The 24,604-nt window shown below is 49.8% G+C and overlaps 1 protein-coding gene across 1 annotated transcript in view; it reads left to right on the plus strand.

The window, feature by feature from the left end:
- The first annotated feature begins 257 nt into the window (after window positions 1-257).
- ARHGEF5 (Rho guanine nucleotide exchange factor 5) overlaps window positions 258-24,604 on the plus strand; it is a 29,828-nt gene continuing 5,481 nt past the window's right edge. The window contains exons 1-12 of the mRNA XM_069588644.1: window positions 258-353; window positions 7,656-10,782; window positions 11,339-11,396; window positions 11,823-11,887; window positions 12,088-12,341; window positions 19,284-19,444; window positions 20,089-20,241; window positions 20,540-20,669; window positions 20,899-20,973; window positions 21,371-21,460; window positions 22,783-22,940; window positions 23,755-23,916. Of these exons, the coding sequence (XP_069444745.1) occupies window positions 7,668-10,782; window positions 11,339-11,396; window positions 11,823-11,887; window positions 12,088-12,341; window positions 19,284-19,444; window positions 20,089-20,241; window positions 20,540-20,669; window positions 20,899-20,973; window positions 21,371-21,460; window positions 22,783-22,940; window positions 23,755-23,916 (4,421 nt within the window). The 5' untranslated portion in view covers window positions 258-353; window positions 7,656-7,667. The remainder of the gene's footprint in view (window positions 354-7,655; window positions 10,783-11,338; window positions 11,397-11,822; window positions 11,888-12,087; window positions 12,342-19,283; window positions 19,445-20,088; window positions 20,242-20,539; window positions 20,670-20,898; window positions 20,974-21,370; window positions 21,461-22,782; window positions 22,941-23,754; window positions 23,917-24,604) is intronic.

Raw genomic sequence — 24,604 nt, forward strand, 5'->3', positions numbered from 1 at the left:
CTAGCCGACCCAGGGGAGGCCCCGCGGTCCGCTCTCCGCTCCCACGCCCTCGGGCCGGCCCGCGGGCCCAGGGCTCCCCGCCCGGCCCCGGGCTCCCGTCCCGGCCGGGCCGGCACTTCCCAGCTCTGACGCGGGCGCTGCCTTCACACCAATGAGGCCGCGGCGCGGACCGGCCCCGGCCCTCCCCCAGGAAGGTGTGTCCCTGGTTTCCTCACCTGAAACTTCCGAGGAGAACCAGATCCCTCCCTCCCGGCCGGGCGGGGCGGCCGGGGCCTGCGCTGGGGACGGCCGGCCGGCGGGGGACCCGAGGGGACGCGGGGGGGGCGCCCGGACAGCATGTGACACCGACCCAGGTGGGTGCCCGGTGCCCGGCTCCGGGCGGGCGGCTGTGGCGCCCGGGCGGAGGGGAAGCGAGGGGGCGGGAAGCCCGGGAATCGAGGCCTTCACCTTGGGAGCAGCCCCCGCGGGCTCCGGGGCGCGGGCTCCAGAAAGTGGGGGGGAGCGCGCCGGGCAGGTGGGCGGAGGTGGGGTGCGGGGCCCGAGCACCTGGTCTGGGAGAGGGGAGAGACGCGGGAGGAAGGGCTCCTGCCTGGAAAACTTTGCTTCCGGCCTGGTCCCCGCCTCGGAAATGGGCACCCTGCCCTTAAGATGTTCCGCGGGCCGGTGATCAGGGCTCTTGCTTCCAAGTCCAGGCCCTGGGGAAAGCCCGCTCCTGTAATGAGGTGTAGCTGAGATTCCCTTTGTGGACGGACGCCCTCCCTGGAGGTGTTTTGCTGTCTGCTTTTTCCTACTCGGGCCGGGCCTTCCTTCGCTTATCTGCCTGTGGACTCGCCTACTGTGTGTGTGTCTAAGCTATTCGCTGGGAGCCGAGGAGGTGCCTCAACCTGTAAACAAGGGCTCGCGCCCTGCCCCCCTCCCGTTTCCCCGCACCCGGGGAGGGCTCCCAAAGCTTCTTGCGGATCCCAGCATTGCCTTCAGAACCCGGCGAGGTAGGAAGGGAGCTGTGCAGAGCTGGGCTGGGGGCGGGGGTGTTAGAACACCCTTCTGAGCCCCGATTCGGAGCATCCCCCCCAGCGCCGTTCTGCAAGTCTCAGATCTAAGCCCCTGCTCGCCTTCCTGAATCTGGGGTTCCCAAGCCAGATTTGCCCTCCTGTCTGCCTAGACGTGAACTCTGGCCAGGACTCTTGTCAGATTGAGGGGAAGGGTGTGTCCGACAGACAAGGGAGGGAGCGTGACTTTTCTATCTTTTGTCCCCTTCTGTTCCCCTACTGCTGTCCAGGATCTTGCATCCTTTGTCGACTCCAGAATTCCCAACCCCTGACTAAAGAGCTCCCGATGTGGCCTCTTGTTCAGACTTCCTGGTTTAGCTCCCTACCCGCCCACCCCCACCCACCTCTGGCCCTGGCAAAATGGGGATTCGCCAGTCTGTGGGCCTGAAATTGGAACCATGTCCATGGTGGGGGTTTCTTGGGGAGCTGGGGAGGGGAAGGGATGTGGGGCATCAATCAAATGAGATGTCCCACAGGAGGAATGTAGGTCACTGTCCTGGTGGGGCAGAAAGAGAAGGCAGGAGGTGGGAGGAGGAATCTCTTATCAGAAGGATACAGTGGTTCTTAGTCAAGAGTCTTTATCATTTCGGGGTTCTTGGAGTGTATGGCTGTCCACAGTGTGGTCTGTCTGGGGTTGTCTGTGGCCTCATAAGCACAGTGTTTGTGGGATAGACAAGGAATATGTCATTCGTGGTGTCTGGAGCGGTCAGTCACACTGTGGTGTGGACAAGGACGGGATCGGGGTTACTCAAGTGGTGTAGACCCAAGCAGATGATTTACAGCATCTGGTGCAGACAGGGCTGAGTCACTCACTATGTCTGTGGAGTGAACTGGAGCTGGTCACGTACAGTGTCAACAAGGTGACCGTCAGGGTCTAGGTTAAGGACACAAACAGGTCACTCACACTTCTGTGTGGATGGCACCAGGGCCACCGGTGGGTTTGTGGGCTCTGTGTTAGCATTGCCGCTAATGATGGTCTGTGTAAGCCCATTGGGGCTACAAAGCACTGAATGATGTGGTGTTTTCAGACATTAGGGAATAGATAGAGGTGTTTATTACAGCTTTCACTTGGATGGTGGGGCTTTCCTCAAATATGTAGAACACAGATCTTAGCAGTTAGTGGTCCAGAAAGCTACTCTTATTTTGATGTAGCATCGAGGGCAGTAATTTCAAACAATGAATAAAGGCATCCATCTATGGGTCTTATTTTTGAAAGCAAAATGAGAATGTGTCTTTTGATTTGAAAGCAAAATGAGAATGTGTCTTTTGATTTGGTGGGTATTTTCCTAAAATAGAATATAGATGACACAGTGTATATGCAGAAGTATTGTAATCGCGAGAGTACTTCAGTGATTTGTGGTGTAAGTCAGGATATTTGAAACTAACACTGCTGCAAAATCCACTTCAGAAGTACACTTGGCACTTGCATTGGACTGAAGAAGCAGTAGTGTGATGAGGGGTCCAGGTGAGGAGGAGGGGTATCTTTGAAATACAAATTCACATCTGGTGAGTTGAAATAGGCCAGAGCTAAGGTATTGGAGGCTTTATGGGGGGGGGGGGGGGGGCGGGGTTGAGTTCTGTCACACACTGTCATTGGAGTGACTTGGAGTTTTGTCCTGAAAGAAGTCGCGTGTGAACAGGGGCAGCAGATGCAAAGATGACCCTGGCCTGGAGGAAGACCAGGTCACCCATGCTGTGCTCTGTCTTTGCCTGTACTCGGATAAAAATGATCATTCACCCCCAGTGCAGAAAGCGATGAGGCGGTGGCGCTAAGATAATGGGAAGTGCAAAAAAATCTCTGATGCCTTTATGTGAGTAAAACCGCGTTTTACAGATCTTCAGCTCTGTCACATTCCTGGTTTGTAATTCCTGATTCCCATAGGATTATAGCACAGGACGAAGAATAGGCATATGAGGGCTGAGCCGGTGACCACCATTAATGCCAAAGGGGTAAAGATGGTGTTAAGAATAGTGTCAGTGGGAGACAGACATGCACTATGTGACTAGGGTGGAACGGAAGATGTCCATGCAGCACTTACTGTCTGTAGATAACAACCTGAATGTAGCAGAAATACACTTATGTATTTAGAGGCTGCTTGTTTGAGGACATGCCAGTGTTTGGGCCTGTTGTTTAGTCTCGAAGACTCTTTTGCAGTACCATGGACTGTAGCTCACCAGGCTCCTCTCTCCATGGGATTTCCCAGACAAGAATACTGGAATGGCTTGTCCAGGCAATCTTCCCCACCCAGGGATCGAACCCACATCTCCTGCATTGGCAGGCAGATTCTTTACCCCGGAGCCACCAGGGAATCCTGTGTATGGGTATAGGACCGGGACAATACACATGTCAGGGAGGCGAGACTACAGATTTAATCACAGGGTCTCCTTAGGCAGGTAGGAGCCAAGTTTCAGAAAGTGTTTACGGTGAGCAAGTATATTATTTAACATGTGGTTGGGAGAAGAGGGTCACGTCACTGCAGGATCATCTATAGTGATTATACTATTCTGTACTTAGGCTGAGTGTCGGGGGCAAATCACACACTGTGCCAATTAACTGGAAAAGGACATAAAAGCCCTTGTACACAGTATGCGTGTGTTAGACATGGCCCCTTAGCCCATAGAGATAGTATCTGTGTGAAGGACCAGGAGCTTGTCACATGCGACAGCTGCAGGGTGGCTAGGGACATGCTCGTTTGGTTATGTCAGGCTGTCCCCGTAGAATCTGCAAGGGTGGTTTAGTGTTTTGTATGTGTGTGTGTGTGTGTGCATGTGTGTGCTTATGTGAGTGTCTATGCACGTGCAATGTCTCAGCAAGACAGCCGGCATTGGGGGTGGTGGGTTTCCTCTCTAAGCTTAGACCAGACAGGGTAGGGTGAGTCCAGGTGGAGCTGTGAGTTCTATAGGACCGCAGGGTCTCCTCTAGACTAGTGACTGGACAGCTTTCTTACAGCTGGACTTCGGGTTGCTCATGGTAGACTGAAGTCAGGAGACCATGTTTTTGAGTTCACCTGTACTCAGGACACTTGAAGGTTAGCTGACTTTCAGTTTCCTCATCTGTAGATTAGGCAAAATTTTCTGTGTGTCTCCAAAAGTCCATCCTGCTCATAAATCCAAAATATGTCTCTTACACTTTCTTTCTCCCAAAATACATACAATTCTTGACATGTGTGCTACCATCAGTGTTACCAATCCTTTTTTTTTCTTCATTTTTTATGTTGCCTTCTTTAATCTTTATTAGGACTCTTTGCAAATGCTATTATCCCCTTTCTGAAAATAAGAGAAAAAAAATGTTCAACTACATGATTTCTATAATTATGTTAAAATTAGTAAGATACGAAAAAGGCAGAACTAAAAGCCGGACAACGTTCTTGTAAGTCTATGTTCTTCCTTCCATCATCCATGCAATAAATCTTTGTTGAGGGCCAGCTAAGCTGCGGGAAGAAGGAACTGAACAGTTAACATGGCAGCATCTGTGTTTTCATGAAGCTCATGGTCTGGCCCAGAAAATAGACACTACATGCAGAACTCCAAGTGTGGAAGAAGTAGTCAAGTGTCCTCTGGGCAGGAGAAGAGGACTCCAGGTCTCAGAGCCACACCTGTGAAGGCCTAAGGGTGACAGGAAGGGGAGCTGAAGGCTCTGGAAGCCAGTGGGATGGGGGTGGTGGTGACCGACGAGGATGCTGCTGAAGGGAAGACAGAGGCCAGATTGTGGAGGGCATGCTCCCCACGTATATTTGGGTTTCACCCCAATAGTTAGAGATTACTGAAGAAATTTACCAGAAGTGGGGCCTTTAATCACTCAGGCACTAAGGAGAGAATGCCTCGGAAAAAGGGCAAGAGAAGCCGTGTGGAGGCCAGCGGCCAGCTGCAGTGACCTGGGTGCGAGAGGGCACCCACATGGACCAGACTCTAGCAGTGGAGATGGAGAAAAGTGCACAGACTTGAGTGAGATTTCAGAGAAAGGATCCAGAGGAGTTAATGCTCGATTAAATATGGGGAATGTTGGCCAGGAGGGAAACAAGAATTTTATTCTATCATGGAAAAATATTTACTGAGTGCTTAGTATGGGCCACGTATTATGTCCTGTTGTTCAGTTGCTAAGTCGTGTCTGACTCTTTGCAACCTCATCATGGACTGCAGCTTGCCAGGCCTCCCTGTCCCTTGATATCTCCTGGAGTTTGCTCAAGTTCATGTCCATTGAGTTGGTGATGCCATCCAACCATCTCATTCTCTGCTGGCCTACTCTCCTTTTGCCTTCAATCTTTCCCAGCATCCAGGTCTTTCCCAGTGAGTCAGCTGTCCTAGGTATTGGCAATTGAGCAAAACAGATGTTGTTCTTGATCTTCTGAAGCTCATTGTTTGAGATTGATGATAAACTAAAATACACACATAACTACATAATTATAATTGCATAAGTGCTACAAAGGAGAAATAAAGTGAGCTCAGTACTCTTGCCTGGAAAATCCCATGGACGGAGGAGCCTGGTAGGCTCCATGGGGTCGCTGAGGGTCGGACACAACTGAGCGACTTCACTTTCACTTTTCACTTTCATGCATTGGAGAAGGAAATGGCAACCTACTCCAGTGTTCTTGCCTGGAGAATCCAAGGGACAGGGGAGCCTGGTGGGCTGCCGTCTATGGGGTCGCACAGAGTCAGACATGACTGAAGTGGCTTAGCAGCAGCAGCAGCAGCAGCAGCAACTAGATGATAAGTGCTACAAACAGGAGCAAAGTAACCCAGTTAGAGGGTTCAGTCAGTCAGTCAGTTCAGCCACTCAGTTGTGTCTGACTCTTTATGACCCCATGGATTGCAGCACGCCAGGCTTCCCTGTCCATCACCAAACCCGGAGCTTACTCAAACTCATGTCCATTGAGTCATTGATGCCATCCAACCATCTCATCCTCTGTCGTCCCCTTCTCCTTCCGCCTTCAGTCTTTCCATCAGGGTCTTTTCCAATGAGTCAGTTCTAATGAGTCAGTTAGAGGGTTGAGGAAAACTCAAGAGGAAAAAATGTAGTCTCACAAATAACAGAAAAGGGTATGTGTAATGTCAAATTGGTGTCCACTGCAGTGTCAAATGTCAAATGCTGGCAAGAACCACCGAAAATAAGCATCCACAGAGTCTTGTTTAGAGTTAGCAAGTTGAAGATTGTAGGGGAGGTGAGCAAAGTGGTGCTGTTAAAGTTTGGTTGGAGGTAGGGGAGATGCAAGGATATGAGGAGAGTAGGTATGAAGAACTCCAAGTACATCTTGGGAAGAGAAAGAGACACAAACATGCTTAAAGGCTGGTGGGATGGTTCTAACAGAAGGTGAAGGTGCTAGAGAATGAGCTAGCCACTGCATCAGATCCTGAGAAGGCAGCTATGGACGATGGCACTTAGAGATGAAGGTGCTCTGGCATAGTCAGAGGGGGAAGATGGACAGAGTGAAGTGTGGGTTGCTCTGAACTGCAAGAAACGGAAGCAATTCCTCTCTATTGGTTTGTAAATTCTTTGCAAAGTAGCAAAGAGAGGTGGGAAGATCAAAATATGACCAGTGATGAGATGAGTTCATGCTAGAGACAAGGGGAGAGTAAGATGGTGAGGGGTCCCCAGTTTGATGGACCTCATTGAAGTGGGTACCCTTTGTATCACTCTCGTTCTCGTCTAATCTCATCTGGTTCTCATCTAAGTCTAGTTTACTAAAGCTGTTCTATAATTGAAACACAATTTTTTTGTTGTTGTTTTTAATTAGTCATAGGCTTTGCTAGACACTCTGGAAAATAAGGTGAGTGAAATTCAGACCCTCTATAAAGGAGATTGGGCTTCCCTGGTAGCTCAGAGGTTAAAGCGTCTACCTGGAATGTGAGAGACCCAGGTTCAATCCCTGGGTTGGGAAGATCCCCTGGAGAAGGAAATGGCAACCTACTCCAGTTCTCTTGCCTGGAGAATCCCATGGAGGGAGGAGCCTGGTAGGCTACAGTCCATGGGGTCGCAGAGTTGGAGGTGACTGAGCGACTTCACTTTCACTTTCATAAAGGAGATTATACGGTGCTGTGGTATCTCAGACACCGGCCATAATGGCCAGAACTGTTTGAATCCCATCAGCAGTTTAGAAGGAGGATTCCCCTCCAGACACTGCTCCTCTGGGCTGTAAGATCTAGGGCGTGTCACTCACAGTGTTTGGGAGTTATACGGGCCTGAGTCACTCTTGGTGTCCAGAGAGTCGACGGGGAGACACCATGACGTCATACCATCTAGAGCTTAATGACCACTGGGGAATGCTGGGAGCTCTCTGACAGTGGTCTGGTGCCCTAACGTAATCGTTTTCACCTGTCTCCGTCACAAGCCTGCAGGCTCCATGAGGACATGGTCTTTGTTTGCCTCCTTTGCTACTGAATGCCCCACCCTTGAAAGGGTGACTTGGCAAATATTTATAAAATGAACAAATCAATGATAAATTTTATAGAAGCCACGGCTTACTTTGTGAAGGACTTTTTGTCTCAAAGAAAGACTGCAAATGGAACCAAAGGAATGCCCCATGCTTGTTCTTTATGGTCTGTCCCTCTGGATGAATAACAAATAAAGTGGAAGAGGGGGTGGAAACTTGGTCTCTTATTCCTCTTTAGGATTCAGCGCTGATGGAGGCGGAGGAGCCCCAGCACGGAGCCTCAACTCCCATCCCTGCCGGAGCGGAATTCCCTGTTATCCGGGCAGCTCCCATGAGGAGCAGCCAGACCCCTGCCTTGGAGCCTGCAGCCGAAGAGGGCAAGGACCCAGGGTGTCAGTGGGCTGAAGGCTGCACGCTCTTGAAGACCCAGCAGAGACACGTGAGGGATGCGAATGACCATGCAGCTGAGAGCATGACCTCTCTCCACAACGAAGCCTCTCCAGAGGTGGAGACTGACCAGGAAACCCTGACGGCTAAGGCCTGTAACGATACCCCCTCATGCCAGGAGGCCGGGCCCTGGAGCCTGGCAGAGAGACAGGCAAGGACGCCAGCTTCCCTGGAGCTCCTGGCCTGCCCTGACCAAGGTGACTGTCTGGACACGGCCTCGTTATCCAGGGACCTGGGCAGCAGTGTGGAGGTAGACTTTAAACCAGAACTCACGTCTTTGATATTGGAAACGGGACAAGCAGAAGGGAAGGAGGAAACATCCTCCGACACCTATGCCCAGACCAGACGCGGGCCTTCTTGTGATGACAATCACCCGGCTGAGACCAGCCGGCCCCTGGAGGACTCGGAGTGTGGACCTGCCAGGCAGGAAAGTCCAGGCCTCGTGTGTCTCCAGGGAACTGAGGGGCTGGAGGAAGGGGGACCTCAGGGAGAGGCTGCTGGCTCTGCTGGGCTTTCCGGGGCTCCAGAGCAGATAGGAGAGCAGGTTAAAGGTGCAGAGGAAGAAGAGAGAGAGAAACAGCAGCAGATTCAAGATGACATGGTACTCGCAGGTCAAGGAGAAAGAGAGGGGTGGTGCCGTGGGGAGGAGTTGGGGAATCTGAGTTATGGGGAGTGGGACTGGAGGGCTTGGAGCCACGGGGATCCAGGAAAAGGGGAGCAGAAGGGGAGGGAGTTAACAGGGCCAGAGGAGAATGAGGTGGGTGCTCAGAATGGGGAGAATCGAAGCTCAGCAAGTAAGTCAGAGGAGGGAAGTGGAAAGCCGGAAGATCCGGGTGCACAGCGGGAAGCCAAGGCTGCAGAGGGGCAGGAGGAGGAAGTGGGGTCACCAGAGGAGGAACCAGGGCGAGGGGAGGGGGACACACCGGGGGGAGGAGGAGAAGAGAGCTGCATAGGACAAGGAGAGCCTGAGGGTCCCACTGCGCTGGCTCTGGTAGCCCCTGAGGTCTCTCCTCCCTGTGGCCTGTCTCTAGAGGCCTCTTCTCCCCCGACCAGGATCCTGGGGACTCAAACAGAGCCTGGAGCCAAGGTTCCATCCCCCGTAGCTCCAAGTCCTGCCCCAGAACCCACAGGATGCTTCCACCAGCCCTTTTCTTTACCTGGTTCCTGTCCTGCCGAGGAGTCCCCAGACCCAGAAACTGCTCATCGCCACCAACAAGAGGGCTCTGAGTTGGGGCAGGAGACCACATGTGGTGGGGGGAGGGAGGTAGTCTCTGCCTACAGTCTCTCCGCGACCCCTCCAAGGAGCCCAGAGGCAGCTACACCCAGTCCTCCTGAAGGGCCCCCTGGCACGGCTGCCACACCGCCGGCCCGTTCCCTGGCTGCCACTCCCAGGAGGGAGCCTCCTGTCCTTGCCAGTTCTCCAGAAACCTCCAGAGCCTCTCGCCTGACCGACAGTCCATCTCCCTGTGGGGCTCCTAAGACCCCCCCAGCAGCCCGCTACGGCTTCCCCTTGGCGGGCTGGGCTAGCCCCCCAGGGTCCCTGGGCAGCCCCACCGGAGTGGTCCAGCCCATGAGGAGCAACTCCTTCCCCGGGTCTCACGGGACAGAGCCAGCCTCGCACCTGGTGGGAATATCCCTGTCCTCCTCCCACTCAGAGTTACCCCAGAGACCTCCCAAACCTGTCATCTATGGCTCTGTGCTCCCAAGAAGGGGCAGGAGAACTGTAAGGGACTGTGCCATCATTCCCGAAGCCTCAAGTTCACCACCCGCTCCGGGGCAGGATTTTGGAGAACCGGCTTCAAATCCAGCCACGGCCGGCAGCCCCCCCGACAGTCAGCCGTGGGGCCCCACGAAGCACTGGGCCTTTGCCCCCGGGTCTCCTACCTGCAGCTCCTCCCCAGCCCCTGGCACCCCCATAGACCTGACGATCCATGAACCTCCACCCCTGCCTCCCCCGGAGAGGAGGCACGTCCAGCCCTCCACGGTGGAGCGAGACGGCCATCCCCCTACGGTGGTCCCCATGCTAAAGCGGTACAGCCATCCTCCACCACTCACCCTGGGTCCGGGGCCCCACGGCCCTCCCAGGGCCCCCCCAGCCCACATTCCCAACCCTGTGGTGGCAAGGGAGCACCGACCGCTGCCCTCCACGCCGGACGCGCCACTCCACACTCAGCACTCTGTCTCTCCCAGGCAGAGATACAACAAGCCATTACCCCCCACCCCCCACGCCCCCCAGGCCCACCACCCCCTTGTCTTGTCGAGCATCTCAAGGATCTACAAGCCTCTCCCTCCTGTCCCCATCCTGGATCCTCCTACTGAACCGCCCCCTCTGCCCCCAAAGTCCAAGGGGAGGGGCAGGAGCTCACAGGGAGGACTTGTGAACTCAGGGGATCAAGGCAGGCCGAGGCCTGATTGTCAAGAGTGGACCGTCTCCACCCCGCCTTCTGCAGGACGGGTCTCCTGGCCTCCAGCCACATGCCGGTCAACCCACCCTTTGGCTTCCGTCGGCAGGTGTAAGAGTGATGCCCCCCCGGGCCTCGCTTTCAGTAACATGACGGCCCTTCTACACCCATCTTCCCCGACCACCCCATGGACTCCAGAGGTCCAGCGACCCACCTCTGAACCCGGGCTCTCAGAAGAGTCTGAAGCCCCTGCCAGAGGGTCTTGGAGAAGAACAGCCCCCCAGGAAGGAAGCAATGGCCTGAGGAAGTCAGAGGTAGGCCCAGGGAGGCAGCCAGAGAAATCGGGCCACAGCCTCCTGGAGAAGGCATCGAGCTGGCCCCATCGACGGGAGCCGAGAAGGCCAGCGGAGGATGGCAGTGAGGCGGTGGTGGTCCCCGGTGAGGGGTCGAGTAAGCACAAGGACTGGCACCGGCAGGGCCTGCGAAGACCCTCCATCCTCCCCGAGAGCCCTGTAGGTGAGTGCAGAGCCTGGACCACGGTGACCTCGCCTCAGAGCAGACTCTGTCCCGCTCTCCCCTCCTCATCCATCTTCCGTCCTCCAGGCTCCTGCTGGTCCCCCTGCTGGCTTCCCTCACCCACGTACCCAGCCCCAAGCAGAGGAAAGTCCTCTAGAACGTCTCTGAGCTCATGGCGAGGCTCTTTCTTCTCCCCTTCCTTCTCTCTCGCTCTATTGCGGTGTGTACTTTTATAGTGCATCTCTGTTTTCCAATGTTGTTCTGGAACCTTCCCCCCCACAACCCCCCACCGCCGCTGCATACCTTCATTACCAACACTTGCTCGATGCCCTTCCGCTAGCAGAGAAGGCATCTTCTGCTTGTCCGGTTCACACTCTGCCGCAATGGATGGGGATAGATCTCAAATGCTTTTGACCTGGGCTCTTCCCTTTCTCACAGATGCCCAGTTGAACCTTGAACCCACCCCCCATGGCTACAACTCCCACTCTAGGTCTTAGGTTCCTTGACTGTCTGAACACCCCCTCGCAATCTCACTTTACCCGTTTTCTATTTTCAGACACAAGAGGTCCCTCCATGGAAGGATCCCCTGGCCTGTTGGACGCCATTGTTTTCCGGTGAGTCACCCTTTCTCCCAGTGGGCACAGTTTTCTCTCTTTCCTAGGATACTGAGATTTTTATTAGCTGACAAAGGTGCTGAGACCGTGTCTTTTCCAGGCGTAGGGAGGGGAAGGGACTGACACCAGGATTCCAGGATAGGGAGATCTTTCGTCTACCCGGTTCTTGCAGCTGAATCCCAATCTCCCATCCATCTAGACCCTTGGGCCGTGAACTAAACCCTGCTGTAAAATTTCAACCTGACACCCATAAGAGTGTCGAACTATGCAAAAGTGCGTCAGGCTGCAGCTTGCCTCTTCAGAGGCTCTGGCCGTGATATTCTGGCACGTGTCCCAGTGGTCAGAGATTATCTTATTTATAGTCACTTGGGGCTTCTCTGTGTCTGATGGTCAGCAAACACCATGGAGCCCTTCTTTATCCCACAGGGAGAAAAAGCCAAAGGAGGTGATGGGAAACTTTTCAAGACGGTGCTCCAAGCTCATCAACTCCTGTGAGTACCTTAAAACAGGCCTGTGGACCCCCGTGAGTGTTCTGCTTGAGCCGGAGAGGGGTTCATGGTCATCAGCGGTGGGACTTGGCCATCTGTAGGAAGAAATGCCAGGAGACCACGGGGCTTGATGACCTATCTCGGAGCCTCAACTCCCCATCTCCCTAACTCCCTCCCTCTCCTGCACCTCTTCACCCCTGTAGCCCAGCTGCTTTACCAGGAGTACAGTGATGTGTTTCTGAACAAGGAGATTCAGAGCCAGCAGCGGTTGGACAGCCTGACGGAGGCACCGGGGCCCATCTCACCCCAGCAGCCCCGAAAGGCCCTGGTCTCCTCGGAGTCCTACCTGCATCGCCTCTCCATGGCCTCCAGTGGCTCGCTGTGGCAGGAGATCCCCGTGGTGCGCAACAGCACCGTGCTGCTCTCCATGACCCATGAAGACCAGAAGCTTCAGGAGGTACCACCAGGCGGGGTGGGGCAGGGGCTGCGGAAGGGAAAGCAGGGTCTCCTCTGTTCACGCCCGTGTCTCCTACTCAGCACCCCCACCACCACCACGAGCGGGCTGTCCCTACCACACTCACCACCACGACACCGGGTCACCCCCAGCTTGCTGGGTTCAAGTTGCTCTGTGAACACCACCACTCTCCCTCCTATCTACCTCCTCCTCGCTCCATCAACCATTTACTGCTCCGTGCTATTGGTCTGAGCTCATACAAAGTGACCGTGCCCCTGAATTTGATGGGAGGAGTATACACTCAATCTCATTAGTCTAGCTTCAGGCTAGACTTAAATTTCCCTCTTCAACCAAAGGTTCAGCCTACACCGAAGTTTTCCTCTTCAACCAAGACGCATGCAGGGGCTTTTTGGTATTCCCTTGGTGAGTGGCCCTTGCAGCTGTTCTGTGGTTCATGGATCTCAAAGAGGCTTTTGAATGACCATCAGGCTCTGCTTGGTCCTTCCTTCCAACAGCAAGACTACAGTAAAGGCTGTTGGTCTCATGTTAAGTTACTATCATTAATATATTTTACATGGAGCACTTATCTTAAAAATCAATCTAAAGTATGGGTTAAATCTTTCTTCCTGGAAAGACGATATGGCACATTGGAAAGGCATTATGGAACAATGTTTAAGCATTAGGTTCTGGCTTAAATGACCTGGACCCACTTTAATATTTGCCAGCTATTTAACTTGGGCCAAAATATTGAGCTGGCCAAAAAGTTCATTCAGGATTGTCCATAAGATGTTATAGAAAAGTCCAAATAAACTTTTTGGCTAGCCCAATACTTGATCTTTCCAAGCTTCTGTTTCATTTGTAAAAACTTGGTTGCAAAGAATTCCTGGGAGAATCAGAAAAAAATAGATTCTATTTACAGTATTTATAGCAGTATAATTTACAATGGCCAAGACATGGAAGCAACCTGTAAGTCCATTAACAAATGAAGGGCTAAAGAAGATGTGGTGTGTATACAAACAGATTCACAGACATAGAAAACAAATTTATAGTTACCAAGAAAGAGTATGAATTAGGAGCTTCGGTTTGGTAGATGCACACTACTATATATAAAATTATAAACAAGGACTAACTGTGTATCGGGGACTATATTCAATATTTTGTAATAACCTATAATGGAAAAGAATCTGTAAAAGGATATATAGGTGTGTATGCATATGTATGTATCAGTCAGTTCAGTTCAGTCGCTCAGTCGTGTCCAGCTCTTTGCAACCCCATGGACTGTGGCACGCCAGGCCTCCCTGTCCATCATCAACTCCTGGAGTTCACTCAAACTCACATCCATTGAGTCGGTGATGCCATCCAACCATCTCATCCTCTGTCGTCCCCTTCTCCTCCTGCCCCCAATCCCTCCCAGCATCAGGGTCTTTTCAAATGACTCAGCTCTTCGCATGAGGTGGCCAAAGTACTGGAGTTTCAGCTTCACCACCAGTCCTTCCAATGAACACCCAGGACTGATCTCCTTTAGGATGGACTGGTTGGATCTCCTTGCAGTCCAAGGGACTCTCAAGAGTCTTTTCCAACACCACAGTTCAAAAGTATCAATATTTCAGTGCTCAGCTTTCTTTATAGTCCAACTCTCACATCCATACATGACTACTGGAAAAACCATAGCCTGGACTAGATGGACCTTTGTTGGCAAAGTAATGTCTCTACTTTATAATATGCTGTCTAGGTTGGTCATAACTTTCCTTCCAAGGAATAAGCGTCTTTTAATTTCATGGCTGCAGTCACAATCTGCAGTGATTTTGGAGACCAGAAAAATAAAGTCAGCTGCTGTTTCCACTGTTTCCCCATCTATTTGCCATGAAGTGATGGGACCCGATGCCATGATCTTAGTTTTCTCAATGTTGAGCTTTAAGCCAACATTTTCACTCTCCTCTTCCACTTTCATCAAGAGGCTCTTTAGCTCCTCTTCACTTTCTGCCATAAGGGTGGTGTCATCTGCATATGTGAGGTTATTGATATTTCTCCCGGCAATCTTGATTCCAGCTTGTGCTTCCTCCAGTCCAGCATTTCTCATGATGTACTCTGCATAGAAGTTAAATAAGCAGGGTGACAATATACAGCCTTGACGTACTCCTTTTCCTATTTGGAACCAGTCTGTTGTTCCATGTCCAGTTCTAACTGCTGCTTCCTGACCTGCATACAGATTTCTCAAGAGGCAGGTCAGGTGGTCTGGTATTCCCATCTCTTTCTGAATTTTCCACAATTTATTGTGATCCACACAGTCAAAGGCTTTGGCATAGTCAATAAAGCAGAAATATGTATGTATATATGTATGTATTTTGTATGTGTATATATATGTGTGTAACTGAATTCTGTACTCTGCTGTACACTTGAAACATTGTAAATCAACTATACTTCAATTGAAAAATAATTTTTAAAAAGTTCCTAGTGCATAGTAATCAGTCAAAAAATGTCACTTTTTAAAATTGAAGTATAGATGATTTACAGTATTATATTAGTGGTTCAGTATTTTTATAGGTTATTTTTTATTTAAAGTTATTAGAAAGTAATGGCTATATTTCCTTGCGCTGTGCAATATATTCTGTTGCTTATTTATTTTATACATAATAGTATTTACCTCTTAATCTCAAACCCTTATCTTGCTCTTCTCCTCTTCCTTATCCCCACTGGTGATCCTAGTTGTTCTCATATATGTGAGTCTGTTTCTCTTTTATTATATACATTTGTTTCTTTTATTTTTAGGGCCCACATACAGTAGTCTATAGAACACAGACTATTTGTTTTTCTCTTTCTAACTTATTCCACTAAGCATCATACTCTCTAGGTCCATTCATGTAGTTGGAAATGGCATGAGTTCATTATTTTTATGGCCAAGTCATATTCCATTGTGCGTGTGTATGTGTGTGTATGTGTGTGTGTGTGTATTTGTATGTATGTGTACTACAGCTTCTTTATCCATTCATCTGTTGATAGACAACTATCAGCAACTTAGGTTGCTTCGATATCTTGGCTCTTGTAAATAGAGCTGGTATGAACATTGGGGTACATTAATCTTTTTGAATTAGTGTTTTCATTTTCTTTGATATGTACCCAGGAGTGGAATTCTCGAATCATGTGTTAGTTCTATTTTTAGTTTTTGAGATACTACCATAATGTTTTCCATAGTGACTGCCCCTATTTACAGTCTCACCAACACTGTGCTAGGATCCTCTTTTCTTCAAATTTTTGCCAATAATTATCATTTGTAGACCTTTAGATGATGGCCATTTGACAGGTGTGAGGTGATTTCTTACAATTTTGGTTGCCATTTCTCTGATGATTAGCAGTGTTAAGCATTTCTTCATGTGCCTGTTGGCTATCTGTATATTTTCTTTGGAGAAATGTCTATTCAGGTCATCTGTCTATTTTTTAATCGGGTTGTTTGCTTTTCTGTATTGATTTTTATGAGCTGTTTATATACTTTGGGTGTTAAGCCATTATCAATCACATACTTTGCAATAGGTTGTCTTTTTGTTTGTCAGTGGTTTCCTTTGCTATGCAAAAGCTTTTAGGTTTAATTAGGCCTCGTTTGTTTATCTTTGCTTTTATTTATTTTGCCTTAGGTGACAGATCCAAAAACATGTTGCTACAATTTATGTCCAAAAGTGTTCTGCCTATGTTTTTAAGGCATTTTATGGTTTCTGGTCTTACATTTAGGTCTTTAATTCATTTTGAGTTGGTATATAATGTAATCCCTATCAAGAGACCCATGACATTTTTCACAGAACTAAAACAAATAACCCTGAAATTTATGTGGAACCACAGAAGACCCCAAATTGCAAAGGAATTTTGAGGAAAAAAGAATAAGCTAGAGGTGTCATGCTCCTTGATTTCAGACTATACTGCAAAGTTTCAGTAATCAGTATTATGCTGGCACTAAATCAGATACATTAATCAGTGTAGCAGAGTAGAGAGCCCAGAAATGCGTGCATCCACTTATGGCCTATTTGTTGTTGTTGTTCAGTTGCTCAATTGTGTTGGACTCTTTATGACCCCATGGACTGCAGCACACCAGGCTTCCCTGTCCTTCACTATCTCCCTGAGTTTGCTCAAACTCATGTCCATTGAGTCGGTGATGCCATCCAACCATCTCATCCTATTTTCCCCTTCTCCTCCTGCCCTCAGTCTTTCCCAGCATCAGGGTCTTTTCCAATGAGTTGGCTCTTCGCATCAGGTAGCCAAAGTATTGGATCTTCAGCTTCAGTGTCAGTCCTTCCAATGAATACTCAGGACTGTTTCCCTTTAGGATTGACTGGTTTGATCTTCTTGCTGTCTAAGGGACTCTCAAGTGTTCTCCAACACCACAGTTCAAAAGCATCTATTCCTCAGTGCCCAACCTTCTTTATGGTCCAGCTCTCACATCCATACATGACTGTTGGAGAAACCATACCTTTGACTAGATGGACCTTTGTCAGCAAAGTGACGTCTCTGCTGCTGTCTACCTTTGTCATAGCTTTTGTCCCGAGGAGCAAGCACCTTTGAATTTCATGGCTGCAGTCATCATCTGCAGTCATTTTGGAGCCCAAGAAAATAAAGTCTGTCACTGTTTTCCTTTATTTTATGGTCTATTAATTTATGACAAAGGAGGCAAGTCTATGTAATGGAGTTAAAGACATAAGTGGTGTCTTCATAAGCGGTGCTAAGAAAACTGTACTGCTCCATGTAAAAGAATGAGGTTGGAACATTTCCTCACACTATATACAAAATATTTACTATTTAGTTTCAAGTCAAACTGAGCTGAGTTTGAATCCTATATTTACCATTTACTAGCAGTGTAACCTTAAGTTATATAACTTGACTAAATCTGTTTCCTCATCTAAAAATCAAGGATGATAATGACCACTTTTCAGAGTTGCTGTGTGTTTTAAATGAAACTACTCTCATATAACTTTGAGCATGGTGTCTGGTACATTGTTATTGTTTAGTCACCAAGTTGTATCCAACTCTTTGCAAGTCCATGGACTGTAGCCTGCCAGGCGCCTCTGTCCATGGGGTTTCCCAGGGAAGAATACTGGAATGTTCCTTTTCCAGAGGACTGTCCCAACACAGGGATTGAAACCCGCATCTCCTGCATTGGCAGGTGGGTTCTTAACCCGGGAGACACCAGGGAAGCCCGCCTGGTGCATAGTTTGATACGTGTTAGTACCATACTCTTCCTCCTTTTCAGAAGTGGGAAGGAGTAAAATTCTGGCTGTAAGGACTTATGATAGCAGTGCTTTTACCAAGCTAAATAGGTAAAAAATTTTAGGTTTTTTGAAGCTCAGACCTGAGCACCTTGTGCTGACCTCAACTTTTAAAGCATGTGGGAGATATTTAGAAAATCACTAGTCTGCGCATATTTATGGACCAGTGAGTGGGCAGGTGATATGAACCCTATAGCTCTTTCACCAACACCGGAATTTAAGGAAGTTTGCCAGCATTCCTGGGCCAGCGCTGGTCTCATGGTTCTGAGAAGAAAAGCCTCTGTGCTTATCCACATATATTCCTTTCCTGAATTAGCACTTCTGGGAAAAGGGGCTTTCACTGACTGCATTTCTTTTGACTGTCACAACATTTTTTTGTGTGAGGAGGGGGAGGTCACTGTATCAACACAGACAAGAAACCTGGGGTTCAGAGAGGTTAAATGAGCCACCCGAAGTCATATAATGAGTGGATATTTGAGCCAGGATGCAGGTGAAGTGCTGTGTGTGAGTGGCCTCCAGCCATGTCATTAGTTATCCACGTCATCTCCCAGGTGTGTGCGTGCCCTTTCTCTTTTCTGTCCATGCATCTGTCTTGAAGCTGCATGCTTGGGTGATGAACTTGACCAGCCCAGCTAGAGAACAGGGCTGTGAGTCATTGTGCTTCCTGCTGGAACTTCCCAACAATTGGGCTGTTTCCATTAAACCACAATTGCACCATCTAAACCTCAAATATCCTGCTTCCTTCCATGGTTCCTCAAACCCCAAATTACCTTCATCGCCTAAATCTATTCCTCTTCCAGAGATCTCTATCTAGTTCATTTAGGAACTTTATCACTCACCCAGTTGAAGTGTGTTAGTCTCTCAGTTGTGTCCTACTCTTGGCAACCCCATGGACTGTAGGCCGCCAGGCTCCTCTGTCCATGGGACTTCCCAGACAAGAATACTGGAGTGGGTAGCCCTTTCCTTCTCCAGGGGATCTTCCTGAGCCAGGGCTCAAACCCAGGTCTCCTACATTGAAGAGAGATTCTTTACCCTCTGAGCCCCCAGGGAAGTGCCAGTTACGAAACTCAAAAACAGGCATTAGCTGTGACTCTTCTTGTTCTTTCAGCCTCTATTTCTAGCAGATAACCAAGCGCTTCCAAATCTCCCTCCTGTATCATTATGAAATCGGCGTATATCTCTCACCATCCTCATGGCTCTTTAGGCCTTCTTCTCTCCTTTGGAATTACTATCACGGTTTCCTCATGTGTCTTTCTTGCCCCTTCTTATCTTTTCTCCATGGTGTGCTCAGATATATCTTTATATAAAACAAATTAGACCAAGTTATCCCCCTACATAAAGGCTCTTTTCATTTCCCCATTGTCATGTCTTACCTCGTTTAGACAATCCTCAGACCTCCTCGCTGTTTGCCTCTCCAGCGTCCTCTCCTTTGATACCCTTGCTTTCAGTGATACTCAGTGTATCTGAGTTTCCTTAAAGCCTCATTTTCTCCTCCACCTGAGAGTCTGCACATGTCTTTCACTCAGCTTCAAATGTTCTGTCTCCTGAGATCGGGTTGGATTCTGGTATTGACTATAAACTCTAATAGGATGTGTCGTGTGTCCCGCTCTATCCCTAAAATATTACACAGTGGCTAACATGCACCAGGGATTCAATAAATGTTTCTAATTAGTCTTCCTCCTCCCTAACCTCTTAGGCCAAATTTGAGCTGATTGTGTCAGAGGCTTCCTACCTGCGCAGTTTGCATATAGCTGTGGATCATTTCCAACATTCAGAGCAGCTCCGGGCCACCCTTTCCAACCAGGATCACCAATGGCTCTTCTCTCGTTTGCAGGATGTGCGTGACGTCAGCACCATGTGAGCGTCCCCTTCTCCCAGAGACCACTCACTCAGCCTCATGCTCTTAGCCTGTAAACCTCTCGTTGGGTTTTTCCACTTTCAGAGCCCTCTCATTGCTCCCTGCATGATTCCCAGAGGCTGTAGGGATAAGGAGAGCAAGGAGAGGAGGAGTGCAGGTGGATGGGAACATTAATGGATAAATGAATACGAAATGCTTCCTGGATGGAGGTTTTGGATGTCCTGGGGGCGTGCACAGCATTGGAGGTGAGGCGCCTGCGTATTTAGTCATGTCCAACTCTGTGCGATCCCATGGATTGTAGCCCACCAGGCTCCTCCATGCATGGAATTTCCCAGGCAAGAATGCTGGAGTGGGTAACCATTCCCTTCTCCAGGAGATGAGGTGGGAAACAGCTGATGATCAGAAAACCAGAACAAGATAAAAAGAAGGACAAGACATGGACTATGAGAACCGGAGACTTAGATCAGGGGCAGAGTAGCGGCAGAGAGAACCCTGGTGCGTGACAAGGACTCTAGAGCTAACAGTCAGTAGACGTTATTGACTAATGGAGAGAAGAAGTTCCAACCTCAAGCTACAGGAGGGGTCAGCTGACTCCTCACTTGAGACCCACAGGTCTCACGAGACGTGTTTCAACTCTGTGCAGGTTCCTTTCTGACCTGGAAGAGAACTTTGAAAACAACATCTTCACCTTCCAAGTGTGTGATGTGGTCCTGAACCATGCCCCCAACTTCCGCCGGGTCTACCTGCCTTATGTCACCAACCAGACCTACCAGGAACGCACCTTCCAAAGCCTGCTGTGAGCCCTGATCTCCCATTCGGTCCCCACGTGGGCCCTGCAGTGGCCCCCAGTAGCCAGCCCAGCTTCCCCCCACCACCCGCTCCGAGAGCACATGCTCTCGTGCCTGCCCTGCGGTTGCCACCCCCGCCCGACTTCCAGGATACCCTCAGCCATCCCCCTTGGGGCTCCTCTGCATTGGGTCCCCACTGGTCTTTCTCTACCTGCAGACGTTCCAATGAGCCCCTACACCCCGCACCTTCACTGCGTCCCCCATATGCCCTGTGCCCCTCCTCACCCGAGGCTCCCTGCCCTGCAGGAACAGCAACAGCAGTTTCCGAGAGGTCCTGGAGAAGCTGGAGAGCGCCCCCATCTGCCAGCGCCTTTCCCTCAAGTCCTTCCTGATTCTGCCTTTCCAGCGCATCACCCGTCTCAAGCTCCTGCTCCAGGTACTGCAAATGCCCCCCTCAGCCCGCTCCCCTGAACCAAAACGCCGGTCCCTCCTTGTGCCACGCTCCCACGCCCGCTGGACAGTGAGCCATCTCCCCACAGCCCCCACCCTCCTTTCCCAGAAAGGTTGGCTGCTACAGCTTGATTCCTGACCGTCTCCATTGACCTCTTCCTCCTCTTTGCCCATCCCTCTCTCCACCTGCCTCCGGCCTACGCCTTGTTCTGTAGAACATTCTGAAGAGAACACAGCCTGGCTCCGCAGAGGAAGCAGAGGCCACGAAAGCGCACCACGCCCTGGAGGAGGTAGGCGGCCACCATCCCTGCTCGGACCCCCTGATTGTCCTTCACAGAGAAGTCTGCCCCTGCCCCAGCCCGTGACATCAGGAGGCATAGGTCCTGGCCAATGCTCAGCTGCCTCACTGCACCCACCAAACCTCCAAGCATTTCGTGCCTGCCAGCTGCAAGGACCCTCCACACCAAGGGACGATCCCCAGATTACATCTTCCTTTGACGCAGCCAGGAATGTTCTAGCAGGTCTCTACAAAGTAGACCATCATCCTTGTGCTGTCTTTGCTCGGTTCCAGGCCAGCAGAACGATGAGAGCTATCACAGCCAGTTTCCAGATTTCTTGCAAGGGACTTCAAGCCAAAGCCTCTTAACATGGTTCTCTTCCTCTCTCCTTGCCCTGCTGAATACACAGCTGATCCGAGACTGCAATAACAACGTCCAGAGGATGCGACGGACGGAGGAGCTGATCTACCTGAGCCAGAAGATTGAGTTTGAGTGCAAAGTAAGTTCGTCCCTCGGGTCCCCATGTGTCACCTTCTAACACAGAACCAGTCTCGCTCACAGTACCCCAGCCTCTAAGCTCCTTGCTGTACACCTTCTCTTCTGCTCTATTTCTGGAATACCCACATGCCTACTTCTTCCTTTTTATATGTATAATTTATTGATTTTTAATTGAAGGATAATTGCTTTACAATATTGTGCTGGTTTCTGCCAAACATCAGCAAGAATCATGCCATAGGTATACATATGTTTCCTCCCTCTTCATTCTCCCTCCCCATCCCACTCTTCTAGGTTTTTACGGAGCCCTGGTTTGAGTTCCCTGAGTCACACAGCAAACTTCAATCTCCGTGATATATTGTTAAGGGGAAAAGGGAAGATGCAGCTGTATATGTATTGCAGTCTCTTACTTTTGGTGAAAAAGTAGGATAAAAATCTATATGTATTTGCTTGTGTATCCATAAAGAAACTCTGGAAAGATACCTAAGAAATAAAGAACAGTGGTTACCTGACAGGGAGAGAGTACCTTTGAGACCTGGGCAGATGAGAGAGAACTTATCAATGTATACCTTTATAAAGATATACTTTCGGTAGTTGAATTATTCAATATTTTATCACGTCTCCATCTAGTCTAACCAATATAAAATTGAATCCAGATATAGGGCTAAAATCTGGCATCCAAATCCAGATTTAAAATCGACATTCCACATTCAAATTTCGATTCAGATACTATCCTTACCTCCCCAGAGGAGAGGGAAAATCCCTCGTCCACATGTTCATCAGTGTCCAGCACCCTTAACTTTATTTAAACTCCAGGCAGACCCCACTGAGATCTCTGTATTCTCATCCACATCTGTTTCTGACTGCTCCTCTCATGTCTCAGGTTATAATCAAAGAAAGAACAGACGTCAGAAGCACCCTGAACCTTTAACTTCTACGAGACACATCACGTACTGGTCTCAGCTCTGGGGCATTGTCCACCCGTCCCAGTCAGATTCTCCCATCTCTTCTTCAGTTCTAGCTTCTACAGCTGAGCGATCTCATGGAGTCACTCTCCTGGGTTGAACCTTAGGGTATCTTCCATTTGCGTGCGCTGGGGACATGGGAGCCACCCAGCAGTAGTCAGGAGACAGCGGTAGTCAGATGTTTCAGAGAGAAGCAGAGTTTAAGTGGATGGGGTGTGAGCAAGAAGGAAGATGTGAAGGGATCACTGTCGGTGGTGGGACTTCAGAGGAAGAGGCCAGATGAGGAGGGCCGGCCTGGGAGAAAGCCTCACGCATGTCCTGTGTGTGACGCCACCTTCTTTCTCTTCCTGGCTCCATATAGATATTCCCGCTCATTTCACAGTCACGCTGGCTGGTGAAGAGTGGGGAGCTGACGGCCCTGGAGTTCAGCGTCTCCCAGGCTCTGCGGAGGAAGCTGACCACTCGCCCAGTGCACCTGCACCTCTTCAACGACTGTCTGTTGCTGTCTCGGCCCCGAGAGTCAGTGACTGGGATGGAGGCCAGAACATGAGGGGGAAGTGGGATGAGGCGAGAGGGAAGGACTAAAGGGGACAGAGAAGGGTCCTGGTCCTATAGAGGAACCTTCTCAACGGCTTCCCCCATGGAGTCCACGTCATGACTTAGAGAAGAGGAAAAAAGATCCAAAGCCAAAGAGGGGAATCCCACTGAATTACATCCTGAGATCACCCGGCAGGACCTCGACCATGTTATATAGACAGGACAAAATGCAGCGTATTAGCCTATGTCACTTTTTTGAATAAGTCTATGTTGTCTCTGGGCTTCCCTGCTGGCTCGTATGGTAAAGAATCTGCCTGCAATGCAGGAGACCTGGGTTCGATCCCTGGGTCGGTAAGATTCCCTGGAGAAGGAAATGGCAACCCACTCCAATATTCTTGCCTGGAGAATCCTCATGGACAGGGGAGCCTGGTGGGCTACAGTCCATAGGGTCACAAAGAGTCAGACATGACTGAGCAACTAACACACGTTCTGGGCTGGGCTAAGCCTACTAGCTTAGCGATACTGAGCCAGTTCCAGATCCTAACTCCTTGGTCCTTAGAAACTTTATATTGGTTCTGTTTCTGCAACTTGTTATAGTGGTGAGCATCCATTGCCCTGGCTACGTGGTTTGCCAAGCCATTGACAGGTCCCTTCCAGGGGCATACTGACACCATCTTACCATGAGAAGATGAGAATTTACAGGCTTACATGCTAAGGACAGGGATTTTGAATTGTAAAGATAAGCGGGTGGATGAAGTCCGAGCACCCCAGCATCAGGGTGCTTTGTGTTTTGCAGGGGTAGCCGATTCCTGGTATTCGACCATGCTCCCTTCTCTGCCGTCCGTGGGGAAAAGTGTGAAATGAAGCTGCATGGAGCTCACAAAAACCTCTTCCGACTCTTCCTGCGGCACAACGCCCAGGGCTCCCAGGCCGAGTTCCTCCTCCGCACAGAGACCCAGTGAGATGGGACTGCTCAGGGGAGCTGTGGGGAGGGAGGGAAGACAGCCGGGCAAGGAAGAGGGACCAGGGCAGAAAACATGTCCAGGGAGCATCCACAGACCAGCCTAAACCCAGACTCCTAGAGCGGATAGATGTCTTTGAGGAGCCTGGGGGTGGGAGAAGGTGTAAAGTCGCTGTTACCATCAAGGCTTAGCATCTGTTATGCTAAGAAGGACAAAGTGCATAATTGGTTTACTGACATCCATGACTGAATGTGTATGAGCCAGCAATTCCTCAGTGCTCAAGGCTGGAGGGCATATGCGTGAATAAGCCATGAATTCGATAAGCACTGGGTGCCTTTAGCTTTCTTTGCTCCCATCTTCTCACCCAGTCCTCTACTGAACAGAAATCCATAGTGTTGAGAACTATGATTGGCTCATCTCTTTAATAATAATAATATTAATAAAATATATTCACACATGCATACAGTATAAAGAGCATTCAAAATAATGTCTAAAAGTCTGGTACTCAGTACCTACCATAATGAACAGTTGCAGCTATTACAGCTGTTACAGAAGATATAAGAAACCTCCTCCTTGAAAAGTTTGACCTGACGCCTAATGGTCTGAGCGTCCTCACGTTGTAGACACTTAACGATTTTGTCCCATTGGAAGACCCTTCAGGGTAGGATCAGTAATGCCTGCCCT

The sequence above is a fragment of the Ovis canadensis genome, chromosome 4, assembly GCF_042477335.2.
Source record: "Ovis canadensis isolate MfBH-ARS-UI-01 breed Bighorn chromosome 4, ARS-UI_OviCan_v2, whole genome shotgun sequence".
Lineage (NCBI taxonomy): Eukaryota > Metazoa > Chordata > Mammalia > Artiodactyla > Bovidae > Ovis > Ovis canadensis.